Below are 13,745 nucleotides of genomic sequence, written 5' to 3'. Positions count from 1 at the left end.
TAATATCCCTCACATTTAATCTTGTTCGTTGAGATTCCTTTAAAAAGCATGCATCCAGAGCATTGAACATTTGGCCTGTTTGCCAAGAAATGCGATGAGAGCAAAACTGTTGATCTGGTTAATCTGCTTACAGATATCTTCATTTCTCCCAATTGTAACAGTTTTGTGTTCTGAGTGAAAAAAAAAAAATACACAGCTGTCCATAGGTTACGACAGGTACATGACTAATTGGAATTCCTGTCTGGCGGACCGATAGTTTCTGTTCAGTGTGGAGTAATGAGGAGCGAGCCGGACCGATTGTTCCAGCAGGAAGAGATCCAGAAATAAGGGACTGGCATATTGCAGCCAGTGTGTTTGGATAAACTCTAAAACAATTATGACCCGTTTCTTGGCCTCTGCGTATGTGGTAGGTTTGGCCTGATTGAAACGATTTTAAAAATCGTAAGAAAAATGGCTTATGTCAAGAGTAGAAAAAGAAAAGAGTAATGGAAACTTTGAGTCTTAGCTGAAACTCAAGCAAACAGAATTCCAGTTTTAACAAGGTCATTGTGAATATCACCTGTGACAAATCAACACCAGGAAACATAAACCTGTATTGCAGAATATATATTTATTCATTTATTTATATACGTTTTGTGCAAGATTTGTTTCACATATAATTTGGCTATAAAAATATTTCGTAAGCATCATTTCTTTGTCAAAGTCACTTGAACCACCCCTATTTTTTTTTTAAACAGTTTTGAAAATTAATTTTCATGCAGTGTGTAACAGCTCTACGTGAATGTAAACATCCTGCAAAGCTTTGAATCTGAAGGTGCACAGTGTATAAAATGGTTGTCTTTTAAGAAAGAGTCGACTCTGAATCATTAAAACGAGTCATTTTTTAAAAAGAACATGAATCATTAGCGTATTTCCCCACTCTTTTTGCGTTGGTCTGAATGAAAATGTAAATTAATTCTTTGCCACTAGATGCCTCTTTTGGAGCGGTAAAAATAGCTGTACACAAAGCAAACGTTAAATAAAAACGGGACCAATTGACCAATCTCCGCTGAATAGCGTCACTCAAAGGAGGGGTTTGGAAAAATGAATTGCTGAGTGAATCGTTTGGGAGACCGTGAGCGCATAAGGTAAAATGAATGCACATTATAAGACAATGAAAGTTTTTTCTTACAGTAATGTTCACAGATACTCGTTTGAAAAGGAAAATCCAATACTTTGGAGTTTATGAAGATACGTATGTCTGAAAAGCAGCCTGGAGGTGAATACGTATGATCCATCGCACTGTGCTGCATGCAATGTCTGTTCAAACCAAATGGTTTATGTGAATATATCAGAGGGGGGAAAAAGTGAAAAGGCACAGCTGACATGCAAAAAAGTGAATTTCCCCAGCACTAGGTGGGGTCTCATCTGCCACCCCTGTCTCTGTGTGGCCTTGACTTTCATTCTTCCACATCTGATGTCCAGGAAAGTGTGCCACATGCAACCTCGGGCACGCAACCAAGGCCCTCCATCCATCAACACGACACCAAAGCCTGTTGGCACATGCACAGTCACACGGAGGGCCAACGCTAACAACTGTGTTGGATTACCATGACACATTTGTCTCAGTGGAGAGAGCAGCTTTGGGCCACAGACATCACTTTGAACCAATTAGCAGATTACGGTTGCTGCTTTGTGCTGGTGGGTGGCCGACTGTTACTAACTTCTTCTTCTCTTCGGCTTTGGTGTTCAGAAAAGAGCTTCGGTCAGCGGTATATTTCAACTCGGATTTGAGGTTCAATGACCATCAAGGGACTCTTCAGAGAATTTCTGCCTCGCTTGAATTTTTATGAATCCTAACTGATAAATCGCTGCAGCAAAGAACAATGCTTACCTTGGTCCCAAAAGCCCACCCAATGCTAAAGACACAAGTCATTATTTAGAATGAAAAACACATGTGAAACATAATACAAACGCCTGGACAGCGTGACTTGGTTGACCATGAGCTGAAAGGCTAGTATTTCATAATTATTACAGGTTGTGCCTGTAGACGGTCCAAAAAAATTGAGAAAATGATTTATTATGGGCTGCAACATCAGACGCTAGCTCCTTTAGCGGTCCGTAAAATTAAACCTGCTCAGAATGATTTTCACTAGACCTAGATCACTATGAACAACCGTTTTATTATTAATCTGTTTAAAATAGAAAACCCCCAAAAATATGGCAGGGTTTAGTTTTTTTTTTTGCTGGATCTCTCAAGGTGTCGTGAAGGAATGAACGTGGAAAGTCCCTGCGATTTCAACACTTCTTATGAAAGCAGTCAAATCATCGAGCTGATGAAAGAAGTAAAGAGCAATGTTTGTAGAGCTGCACACGTGCATTTCTTTTTTTTTTTATCATTTCATATCCATAAAAAAATCACAAGTTCACTATAATTCAAAAGAAACGCACCTGCAGGCTTTGAGAAATATTGAACATTTTGGGGTAAATAAAATACATATTATTGATTGAAGTATTCCCACTTAGACTTTTATGATTATATGACCTTCATAAACCTTCGTATATACAATGACACGATTTGGGGGTAACGTATTACAAGTAATGCGAGTTACGTAATCCGATTACTTTTTCAACTACTAGTAAATAGTAAAGTCCTTTTTAAACTAAGCATCTGATTTACTTTTTCAAATAATTCAAGTTACTTTGTTTTCCCATTCATTCCTCACTGTTAAGAGAAATTGGGGGTTATTAAAAGACAAATTAGCAAGCCTAGGGCCAAAAAAGTAACTTAAGTAATGCAATTAGTTACTTTTTAAGCCGTAATGCAGCATTGTAACGTATTACTTTTAAAAGTAACTTTCCCCAACCCTGGTTCTGGTATAATTAATCATTTTTAAGGTCAACATCATATAAAAGTTGGAGATAGACAACATTAAGCTGTATCCATGGTCCAAGACTATTTTATGGGCCGCTCCAGCTTTGTTAAGGGTTTGTCATTTTAACGGTCTTAGACGTTTTATATTCTTTCGCCTACTCGTAACCTGTCTGCCAGAAACACAAGGGCCCAGTCTCCGTGTTTTATTGACGTGTTAGACTCACGACCATTAAGCTAATCGTGAAACGGCCATTGAGAAGAAAGGGAAAATGCATGTTAGTTACTTATGTTTAATGCAGTAGCTAATAAATGTCGTTACAGGGAGAGACCGAGAAATACAGAACGTATAAAACCACCGAGACTCATTCGCTGAATGCTGGCGGCTTCATAAATTATAAGGTAAAACGCTGAAGCTTAGAGCTGAATATATGAGAGCAGCCAAATGCTTGTAATACAAAATACATTCTTTAATCTGTGTAAATCACTGTAAATACACAATGAGACATAACAGAAGTGTTACAACAGGAACAAAGTATGGACTAACCCAGGAAGTCAGACATTAAACAAATACACAGCATGAGCTCTGCAAAGAAGACATGTGTTTTGAAAATAATTTAATAGAAATAGTTCTGCGTGGGGAGTTTCATATCTGCGGTGTAAAAACAGAGCTTGAGGAAAATGGAACCACACCATGCTATGACAAACAATAAGATGAAAGTAAAAAAGTCTTTATGCTACTTTATTCATATCCCATCTGTTGCTTTTTACCAATATATACATGATATACAGCTGTTTCTTAAATACACTTTTGAAAATTTTGCATTTTATTTACAATATAAGAGCTTATTAGTTTTTTATTATTATTATTATTTTTATTCTAGCTAAAGGTTGGTGTGGAATTTTACAGAATAAAAGCATGGAATATGATTCATAATGTCATTAAGCATCTGCACATTCACTGAACAGCACTGTAAACAACTTCCCTTGATAATCAGAACCGATTTAGCATTTCTGACATCATCAAAATGAGTAAATCTGAAATAATGATCATACTTCTCAGACATATGCATTACTAGTGTTTTTTTTTAATACAAAGTGCACTTTCAGAAGAGGAGAAAATTAGAAAAGGTCAACTAAAAGTGAAAACTGCTGTTTGTTTTCAGACAAATATTAGTAAACGAGACCCAAAGTCTGTGATAATGTAATCAAAAAACAACCTAGTTAATGTTTTAGTGGTTATGCAGTGAAAAACTCATATGTGCATGAAATATTTACTGAAGAAACCAAATCAGAGCATTCAGATACTAAATTGACAGCACCGACATACTGAAATAATGCCTGGGCTTGCATCAAATGTTAAATCAGTGATAAATATGGCTTGTAGATCAAAAAAACTCCACCAAATAATCTTTAAAAGAGGCCCGGAGTGCTTCCTCAACAGCTACGGCTGGGCATCCCACCACATCAGTTTGTTCCCATCCCAAACCCACCCTGTTCTGGCAAACATTCATCTGTATCTCACCCTTTCTCTCTTTATCACAGCTGAGTAAGTCCTGGAGAAAGGAGACCTGGTCCGCTCCTCTCCCAGTGGGACGCAGGGGCCCCAAGGTGCAGCTTGTTTTGCAGGGGCCTCCCGTCTCAGATCCTCTGGCACACGTGCAGCCTGGACCTGGAGAACGAGGTGGCGTCTTTCCATACCTTGCAGGCAAGTCCTTTGGCGCAGTCACAGCGCTGGAAGATCTCCAGGCCGTGGGAGCCTTTCTTGCGTTGCTTGGTGCAGACTTCGCCCTGTCGCAGCACAGGTTTGCAGATTTTCGTCCAGAAGTGGCGGGCGCAGCAGTAGCCCTCCGAGCAGTCGGACGATCGGAGACAAGGGTCGCCCTCGTGACCTGAGGGACAAAGAATGCATTCTGTTACTCAAACAGAAGAGCGGAACGGTAGGTCATGGAAATGAAAAAAACAAAACATCTACCAGATGCTTAAATTTCTAGAATGCATAGAAGCCAAAGCCAAAAAAGAAAAGTTTGTCATCATTTACTTATGACCACCATGTTGTTTCAAACCTGCATGAGTTTCTTTTTTATGTAGTTATGTCATGTTGAACACAAAAGAAGATTTTCTGAAGAATTACGAAGAATCAAACAGTTGTTGGTCCCCACCGACTTCCAGTGTAGTGAAAGTAATACCATAGAAGTCAAAGGGGATTGACTGATTGATTTCCAAAATTCTTCAAAATATCTTCTATGATGTCGAACATGAGAAAGAAACTCAGGCTGATTGATGTTGCCTGGCATATCTAAAATATCCAAATATAAATTTCTTACCCATTCTCAAAGGGGAAAGTGTCCAAAGCAACATTGCTCAAAACAACTTGCCCGACAAAATTGCTCAAAAAGTGTATCTTTTGGAATGACATCAGGGTAAGGAACTGATCACAAAATGTTCCTTCCATATGTATCATACAATGTTTATAGTATATACACAGAAGATTGTATTGCAACCTATTTGCAGATAACTATTTTTTGCTATTATTTCTTTTAAAGGATTGTTTATGAAAGTGATTTTTTATGAGAGGCATGAAATGGCAATTCACTCTCCTCCATTCCCCCAAACATTTTGTGTGCTACCATTTTGCATGACATGGTGACTGTAACACCCCTGCATTAACGGGAGGACCCGGTCAGAGATGACATATGGTGGCAATGTGTGCAGCTCTTATGCACGCTCCTTCTTTTTATGTCTCATGCAAATATTCTCCACAAAGTTCAAGTGAAATCAGAAAATAAATTGCAACCAAATACGTCACCGTTAGTTATATACATCTACTTACAAACAAATGCAAAGCAATTTTACAACAGTTGGTGCTCATTTAGTAAAAGCTAAAAACCGTGCAATGATTTTCTTTTACAAACTGAATGTTGTAGTGTGATTTTTTTTAGTGTGCTAAATTAAGTTTGGTGTTATAGGTTACGCTTCAAATGTCTTCTAGATGACGTGGCCCTGTGTGTTGTTTATTGGGTTACTTTTGTAAACTGTGAAAAAAATTGTCTCATGAAACACAAAAGCATTTATTGTACTCCATTATACTAACTCCAGTTGCATTATGAGGCAAATCATTTCCCGATATATATAAAGAAATTTGGCCCGTTTGAAGGGAAACCGATATGCTTGGCTAATGGTTGGTCTGCTTTACTCTTCAAAGGCACAATTAGTGAAGCAAATAGTTATTGTGTATATAAATATTAACAATTTGCCATAAAAGCTTTTCCTGCCAAAGGCCTTTTAGACTTCCTGCTACAAAACCGGTTTCTTGCATTATTAACAATGGATGAATTCGTCGAACCAATCAATCAATCAATTAAAAAAATTAATTGACTACAAAATATACAATAAATAACAAAAAAATGTTGATTGATTGATTGACCGACCAATTGATTAAAAAAAGTTCAGAATTTTTTCCAAATAACTGTCTGTATATTTATGGTGTCTCAAGTGGCCGTCTAAATCTGGTATGGTTTAATTTATGTTTGAGCGTGACTGTACCGTCAGCATGCATGTTACCGAGGCGAGAATATGGAGGTGTGGGAACAGCACTGCATTGTGATCCTTCCTTCACAGGCCTCCCGCTGTGGTTAAATCTTCAAGATATACGAGCTGCGTGTAGTTACAGCCGAATTTGTGGCCCGCCGTCCCCCTCAACACATGCATTTAACCACATCCAGTGAATCAACTCATTGCAGACATAGTTCATAAGTGAGTACGAATATGAAACAGTCTCAGACCGCCCAAGGTACACTGACTGACTGTCTGATGCACATGGCACACAAAACAAGACAAAACAATTGTGTGAGATTATATGTAACTTCCCGTACACGTTGAACGCTTTTGAGGAAAAAATGCATAACTGGAAAATATGTCAAGCATCATTATTCTGAAAGCACTTCTATTAGTTAACATTAGTGAGTCAGCATGAACTAACATTGAAATTATTTCCATCATGACAACTTTTGGAGGGTTTAGCATGGTAAAGTACTTGGCAATGCTAATGTTTTTGTGGAACAGATCTGCTATGTACATGCTGTGAGCATGTAAGAAATACTACCGCTGCATATATATATATACACCATATATGAAATAACAAAGCATACATGTAAAAAACCCTTAGCAAATCCATACAGGTGTTAAACACTCACTCACGAAACACTACTATAGTATTATAAATGTTAATTAAATTGTTTATAAAATGAAAATATTTAACACTCTGGTATGTTTAAGATGTTAATAACTTAATCATCACAGTGAAAATGATCCATACATCACAAAAATTAAACGTTGAATTTTAAGCATTATTTAAAGGACCTGAGCTGACTGAACTAACCATACGTATTTGTATTATGTGTACTTTATTATAAACCCAAAACATATTTTAGTTTTCTCAACAGCCTTTTCAGACTTATATTCTGTGCAATTTTTTGGTTGCCGGTTCTTCTGCTGCAAATCTGACCAGGCTTTATCGCCGCAGAGTCAAAGCTTTCTCTAACCCCGCAAAGTCATAAACAGCATTTTAGAAATTGTTGGTTCCCCATTTAGTCAGTTGCTCACCTTTGAGAGAGATCTTGGTCTGAGTTTTGCCGTTCCTCCTCCATCCTTTTTCTTTGATGGAAAGCTTGTTGTGCTCCTCCATAGATGACTTGGACACGGCACGCTCTGAGATGGGGACGCAGATGTCTGTAGAAAGACAGAAAAGATGCATCGTAACTTTCTCCGAGTTAGCATGGGCAACAGAGTCCGTCAGCGATCAATCGTGAACGTACAGTTGCTGCAGCGGTTGCCAGGGCAACACATGCTGTCTCTGTGGCAGCGCTTCTTTCTCCGGCGGCAGGTGAGGCAGCGGGACGGGGCGTGCTGAGGACTGTGGCAGTACGTTCCCACTGCGCACTCTTTATCACTGCTGCATGGATACCCCTGAAAAAAGCATGAGAAAAACTGATAAGTTCCTGTTTTCAACACAACACTTAAATAATCAGTCAAAAACGTCATGGGTGTGACGTGACAATAGACATTTATTTGATCCCTTGTCTGAATCAGATTATTCCAACCATCATTCGTCCTTGTCACTAGCTATATTTTATTCTCATTTTTATTCGACAGCTGAAAACTCTGGATGGAACTACATGCAAAATGAGCAAAGTGATCCGTGCTTCCCATGATAAACGTTTCATGGTGGAGAATGTGATGAAAATATTCTGCTGCGGTATATTATTTCTACAAGATCCTGGGAACATTATCAAGCCGAAATTAGCCAAGATTGCTACTTCCCAAATAAATGCACTCAAAATTAGATTAGATATATTTTATTATTATTTAGTATAAAACGATACAGTCTGTGAGAAACATGAAATTAATGCCAGTTTCCTCAAAGAGCACACTGATATACAAAGTTGCAATGGATGAAGATTAATATTGAGAAACAACAGACCAAAGGATGCCAGGATTGACCAATTGAAGCTTGAGCTTTATGACTATATCCCTCAGTATCAACAGGTGGAATCTGTGGACATTCTGAACACAGTATGAAAGCTTGTGGCGCAATGAAAAATTTTTTGAAAAGGTTTTATCTTAAAATTTAGACATTTTCCTCATAATTCCTTATGTATATCTCATAAATCCAAAGAGGGGGAAAAGTCATTTATGAAATCGCAAATATTAATTATGAAATATAAGCCAGAACTGTGATAAAAAAGTCACAGATAAAAAAGCATGTATAGCCTATATAGTCTTTTTGGTTGCACTTTATTTTATTTACATGAACTTACACAAGAAATTATTTGTAACATAACATAACATAGGTTAGGTTTATGGGTGGTTTCAGGGTTAGTACCTAGTTATTACCTAGTTATTGTAATCATTGTACATGAGGAACATGAGGAACAGGACTGTAAAATAAAGTGCTAACACTATTCTATGGCAGTGATAGGCTTCTATAACAAAAACATTTATACACAGAATCCATAATGAATATTTAGGTGAACACAATAAAACAAATTACCATGATGCAGCACATTTTTATGTGATGTAATATAATATTTAAAATGTCATTAATAGTGCAAAATAGCACACCGACAAAATGCGTTTTAAATTAGTATACCTTTGATGTACAATGAAGTTGGCAAGCAGTCAGGTGTCCAAAACCCCTCCAAACCAAACCTTAAGCACCTTACTATTTGAGTAAATTATCTTAAGATAAATTTCATATAAAACTGATAGTTGTAACTCAGCGTGACAAAGGTATACAAATCCCAAACTCTGGAAGAAAAACCAAGCTAGTGTAAATTTAGCAAAGGAAATGCGTTACATCACCCATAACAATCTTCAGTTCGCCGTCAAATGCAAAACACGCGTTCCAACAAGTGAAGAAGAATATCTCAATATCTAATAACAAAAGAAATGAGTCCGTTTTGTGGATTGACAGAGGAATATTCCTTTCTTATGCAAGTAACAGAACTGAAAACACATGATGAAACCCGTCCAAACCGCCAATGATACATTCACGAGACGGATAAGGAATGGATGAGGCTCAGAAAATATTTAAACGCTAAAAAGTCACTGACCTCAAACGTTCAGTATTCATTCAATGCATCGTTAGAAAATGATTGACTGCAGTACATTAGCAGAAGAATGAACCGTGTAAAACACAATTCATTTCAGACATCATATTAAAGCACTACACTTATATGATACGAGTTATGTGATGTGCTTAGACGTAAAACGTTCTCAGCTTTCAGGCTAAATTATGTCAGCTTAGTGAAAGAGACAAACTGAATTTTGATTCCAAAGCTGCAAGAGTCGCCCGCATCTCTCCGCAGCGTCGCATGAACCGCCAGAGCCGACGCAGACACAAAATCGCGTCTGCACACAATCTGGCAACGTCATCGCATCAGGGTTTTAATGACCCGGCCAACGCTTGGATACGACTCGTTGATCCCCATCCCTCATTGATTCCACAGTCTGTTTTTATTCCTCCCATACAGTACATTCATGTGTGAGATAAGTGTGACGATGATAAGCTCAGAGACAGACGGCGATGAGGGATGCCCACTGGCCCCTGTGTCACCGCTCTCATGCTAGCGAAGAAGGTGGACTTTGAAGACTAAACGTGCCATGCCTTTGAAACCCATCTCCCTATCTGTATTCTCCCTCATGCTTTCAAAAAACATTTAAGGATTGATATCAGGTAATACCCAAACCGCGTCAAGTCTTATCTTGTTAGTAGCAACCGATATGCAAGCAGGGACATTTGTAAATGTGCAAATAATGCACTGTAGTCATTTTTTTAATAGAAGGTTTAAAATGTAATATTTTATAACTTTTTTGGGATAGAGTTGTAGATATATGTATTTAAAGGTGAAAAAATTAAAGTTGTCTATGTGTGTGTATATAATTTCTTTTCATTATAATATATTAAATATTTAATTATAATTCTATTTTTATATTCTATTTTATTTCTTTACTTAAAAAATAATATAATTGATACAAAAAATTTGATCCATTAAAATCTATCCATAAACATTTGCTAAAATCTTCATTTACTTTTAGTTCACTAAATGCAATTTTTTCAGCTACCTTTGAGCCTAAAATAGATATTGTACACTGCAGCTTACAAAAGAAACATCTTCAGTCTAATTTTAGTCTACAACTATAGGATTGCAAGGCTTTCTCTGAACCCACGTCTAAGTTCATCAACACAACAGACTCACGAAAATCCTGAATGGGGTTTTCACACATAAAACCCGTGTCTCACACATATGTTCCTCTAGGGCCCCGGGGCCCGGCTTAACTTGACCTTGCAAAAGCAAAAGCTGACATCTGACACCATGAATGGTGTTAGTGAATTGAGAGGGTTTTCAAGAGTAAAATAAACTATGTCACTGAACAAACAAACCTTATCCACCCTCAAAGGGCATGGCCCTATAACTATCAGATTGCACAGGAAAGCTGTGCACTCTCCCACTGTTTGAAGCACAAGTTGAAGGCTAATCTCACCAGCATGAAAAAACATATCTGGAACAAACCCTAAAAGGCACTGTTGACATAAATAAGGGGGGTTTGGGAAAATAACTTAATAAACAGTCTAGACAAATTATATATATATATATATATATATATATATATATATATATATATATATATATATATATATATATAGTGTTCCTAATTCACATAGAGAACTTTTTTTTGTTGTTGCAATTTTGTTGTTGAAAAAAATAACTAGTGGTGTTACTTTTCTTTAGAAAGTAATGCATTAAGCTACTTTTGTATTACTTTTTGTCACCTGAGCTAGACTTTCTTGTTGGTTTTTAATAAATTTAAATGTATATTTCTGGCATATGCAAAGGTTCTTTGGAATGAATGAGTAAGCCTGCACTTCACTCCCAGTTTCTCTCAAACACAGGAGTCAGGAACTTGCATTACATGTTTGAGAAAAGCAAATGTTAAAAGTAATTTGTAACTGCTGTAATGCATTTCTATTTATGTAAAAAGAAATCTGAATACATAACTTGCATTACTTGTAACGTGTTACCTGCAGTCCTGAAAATGTCTTTAAGTTGGAGAGTTATAAAATATAATTTTCCTTTTTTTTTTCTTCCCAACAATGTTTTAGTGCTTCAACAAAAAACTTGTATTTAATCATAGTTTTGCTTTTTTGCTTTTTTGCTTTTGCTGTGCTTTTGAGATTTTTTTTTGTTGATATTTCAATGTCTAAACAGTCTTTGTTAATTTTTTATTCAGTTTGAATACATCAAGAAAATAAAAGTGAAAAATGTTTTATATTTTCTTTCAGTTAAAATTCATTTTAAGTAACGTTTTTCTGACTAAGTTCTGGTTCACTTTGACGGTGCTTCTTAATGAGCATTGCTAATTGGACGCTAAGCGTTACATCCTTGGAATTCAGGGAATGCTACAGAGATGCAACATCATGCCTTAACGCTTTAAATAATGGTCAGAAACCCGTGGCGATTATACCCTCTCGGCTGTCTTGTTCCTCAAACAAAGTCAAATCCAGATGATTAGCCCGGTTAGCGCTAAAAAGCCGCCACACCTTTGCCTGTTTTATTTCACCCTCTCAGCTCGTTAGCATCACTAAACAGTCACTTAACCTCAGAGGGAGCAGAAGAGGGCAACCCACCTCGCCTCTTTACAAGCCAGACCCAAACAATCCCCGGCCCCGGTGCTACTCGTTAACGGAACCTCAGCGTCAAATTAAATAAGAGGAAAAGTTAAAAGTCCCAAAGCTGCGGCACTGATGTGAAACAGCTCTCGTGTTCGTGGGGAATACTAGCCTCTTCCCCTCTAGTCGAGAGGTTAATGTGGTGAACGAGTTCTGCCAATCCCAATATCCCTCTTTTTGGGTTGCCCACAACTGGAAACCACCATTTACCCCCCTTGAACATTTACTCTGATCGAATGATTTCGGTTTGTTTCAAATGTACCGGTAGGTTTGTTTTATTTGCGGACAACATCTGACATGAGTTTCACCGTCAAAGAGTTAGACGCATTTAAATGAAGTTGCAGCAACTAATAAAACTCTGACATTGTGGCTACTGGCCAGCTTTACTTACAGCACGGAACAGCCAACCGAATTCTGCTTGTCCCCTTTAGGACGGATGTATGAAACTGGGTGGCCGTTTCTCTTGCCTGCCTAATTTGCAGCAGTTGGGAGAACGCCAGTGTGGGAGATTTATTGGGAGCTTGTGTTATAATCTTCGCCATATCCTTGAGAGTTAGAGGACTTGAGAGGAAACATTTCAGCAGCTGTGTAATGACATATAAAAATGTAAAGCATTCTTCAGACAGCTCAACCAGATGGGAGAGAAAAATGTAGGGAAAGTGACTACAAGGACATAATGGTAAATTAATTCCAGGTCCTCTTCTGGGTGCCATCATTAACTTCAGATATTCAGTGCTTACATAATTTGCGCTACATTAGTTAGAGCCTAACTGGGCTCATTTGTTATTTTTTTATTATGTATTATTGTCATTCATACTACAGTTTTGCACCCATATTATGGTTGTACTAATTTTATTTATTTATTTATTTTTATTATTAATCTTACACACTACTTTGCAACCGTCTGACTCTAGATGGTGCTATAATAAGCTCATTTGCATTTTGGTGAACTATGAAACTGCAGGAACTAGATTTTTTCCCCCCATCTGACTTGGCTGAAATTACTGGTCAAATTTCCATTTGTAAAAACTTAGCGCCATTTTGGGTTTGGGGAAAATTCTGTTTTTCAAACTCTTCCTTGACCGTCCAGTCTACATGATTGTTATGTAGCATCTTGAAAAGAGCAGCTGCCAAAATAAATTGAAGTAGAGCATTTTGCCAAAACAAACTGACAAAAATGTTTGGATGCAAAGTTAATGAACATTTTACAACAGCAGGATGCGAGTATGCATGCCCAAATTTGTCAAATTCTTCCCACAGTTGGCATTAATAAAATAAACTAATAATAATAATAATAAATCCACCACCAATTGATAGCAATAAGAAAAATAAACAAAAATGGCCACTTATAATGAAATCATATACAAAACAGGATCAATATAAAATGGGACTAGTATGAAGTAAATTTCTCAAAGCCACAGGTGCAATCAAGAAATTTACCACCAAAGAACTGCATCCCGTCTTTCAAATCTGGCGTTAAATTAAATAAACTCTCACTGTAAACCGTGATAGTCTACCTGCAAATGACGTGTGCTCTCTGGTGATCTAAGGTGTGCACAAAAGAGCTATTAACAATATAATCAATATAACCCATTTTGCATCAATTTCAAATTAGTTTGCTGCATCTGTATAGATTACCGCACAACACACACATAATCATAA

At 37.2% G+C, this 13,745-nt stretch overlaps 1 protein-coding gene across 1 annotated transcript in view; it reads right to left on the bottom strand.

Moving 5' to 3' along the window:
• Positions 1-3,304: 3,304 nt before the first annotated feature.
• Positions 3,305-13,745, bottom strand: part of dkk2 (dickkopf WNT signaling pathway inhibitor 2) — a 12,456-nt gene continuing 2,015 nt past the window's right edge. Inside the window, exons 2-4 of the mRNA XM_043252127.1 lie at positions 7,669-7,819; positions 7,457-7,582; positions 3,305-4,743 (exon numbers count right to left, since the gene is read on the bottom strand). Of these exons, the coding sequence (XP_043108062.1) occupies positions 4,493-4,743; positions 7,457-7,582; positions 7,669-7,819 (528 nt within the window). The 3' untranslated portion in view covers positions 3,305-4,492. The remainder of the gene's footprint in view (positions 4,744-7,456; positions 7,583-7,668; positions 7,820-13,745) is intronic.

This window comes from Puntigrus tetrazona, chromosome 1, assembly GCF_018831695.1.
Source record: "Puntigrus tetrazona isolate hp1 chromosome 1, ASM1883169v1, whole genome shotgun sequence".
NCBI classification, from domain to species: domain Eukaryota; kingdom Metazoa; phylum Chordata; class Actinopteri; order Cypriniformes; family Cyprinidae; genus Puntigrus; species Puntigrus tetrazona.
This window is presented reverse-complemented; position numbering and strand designations above follow the sequence as displayed.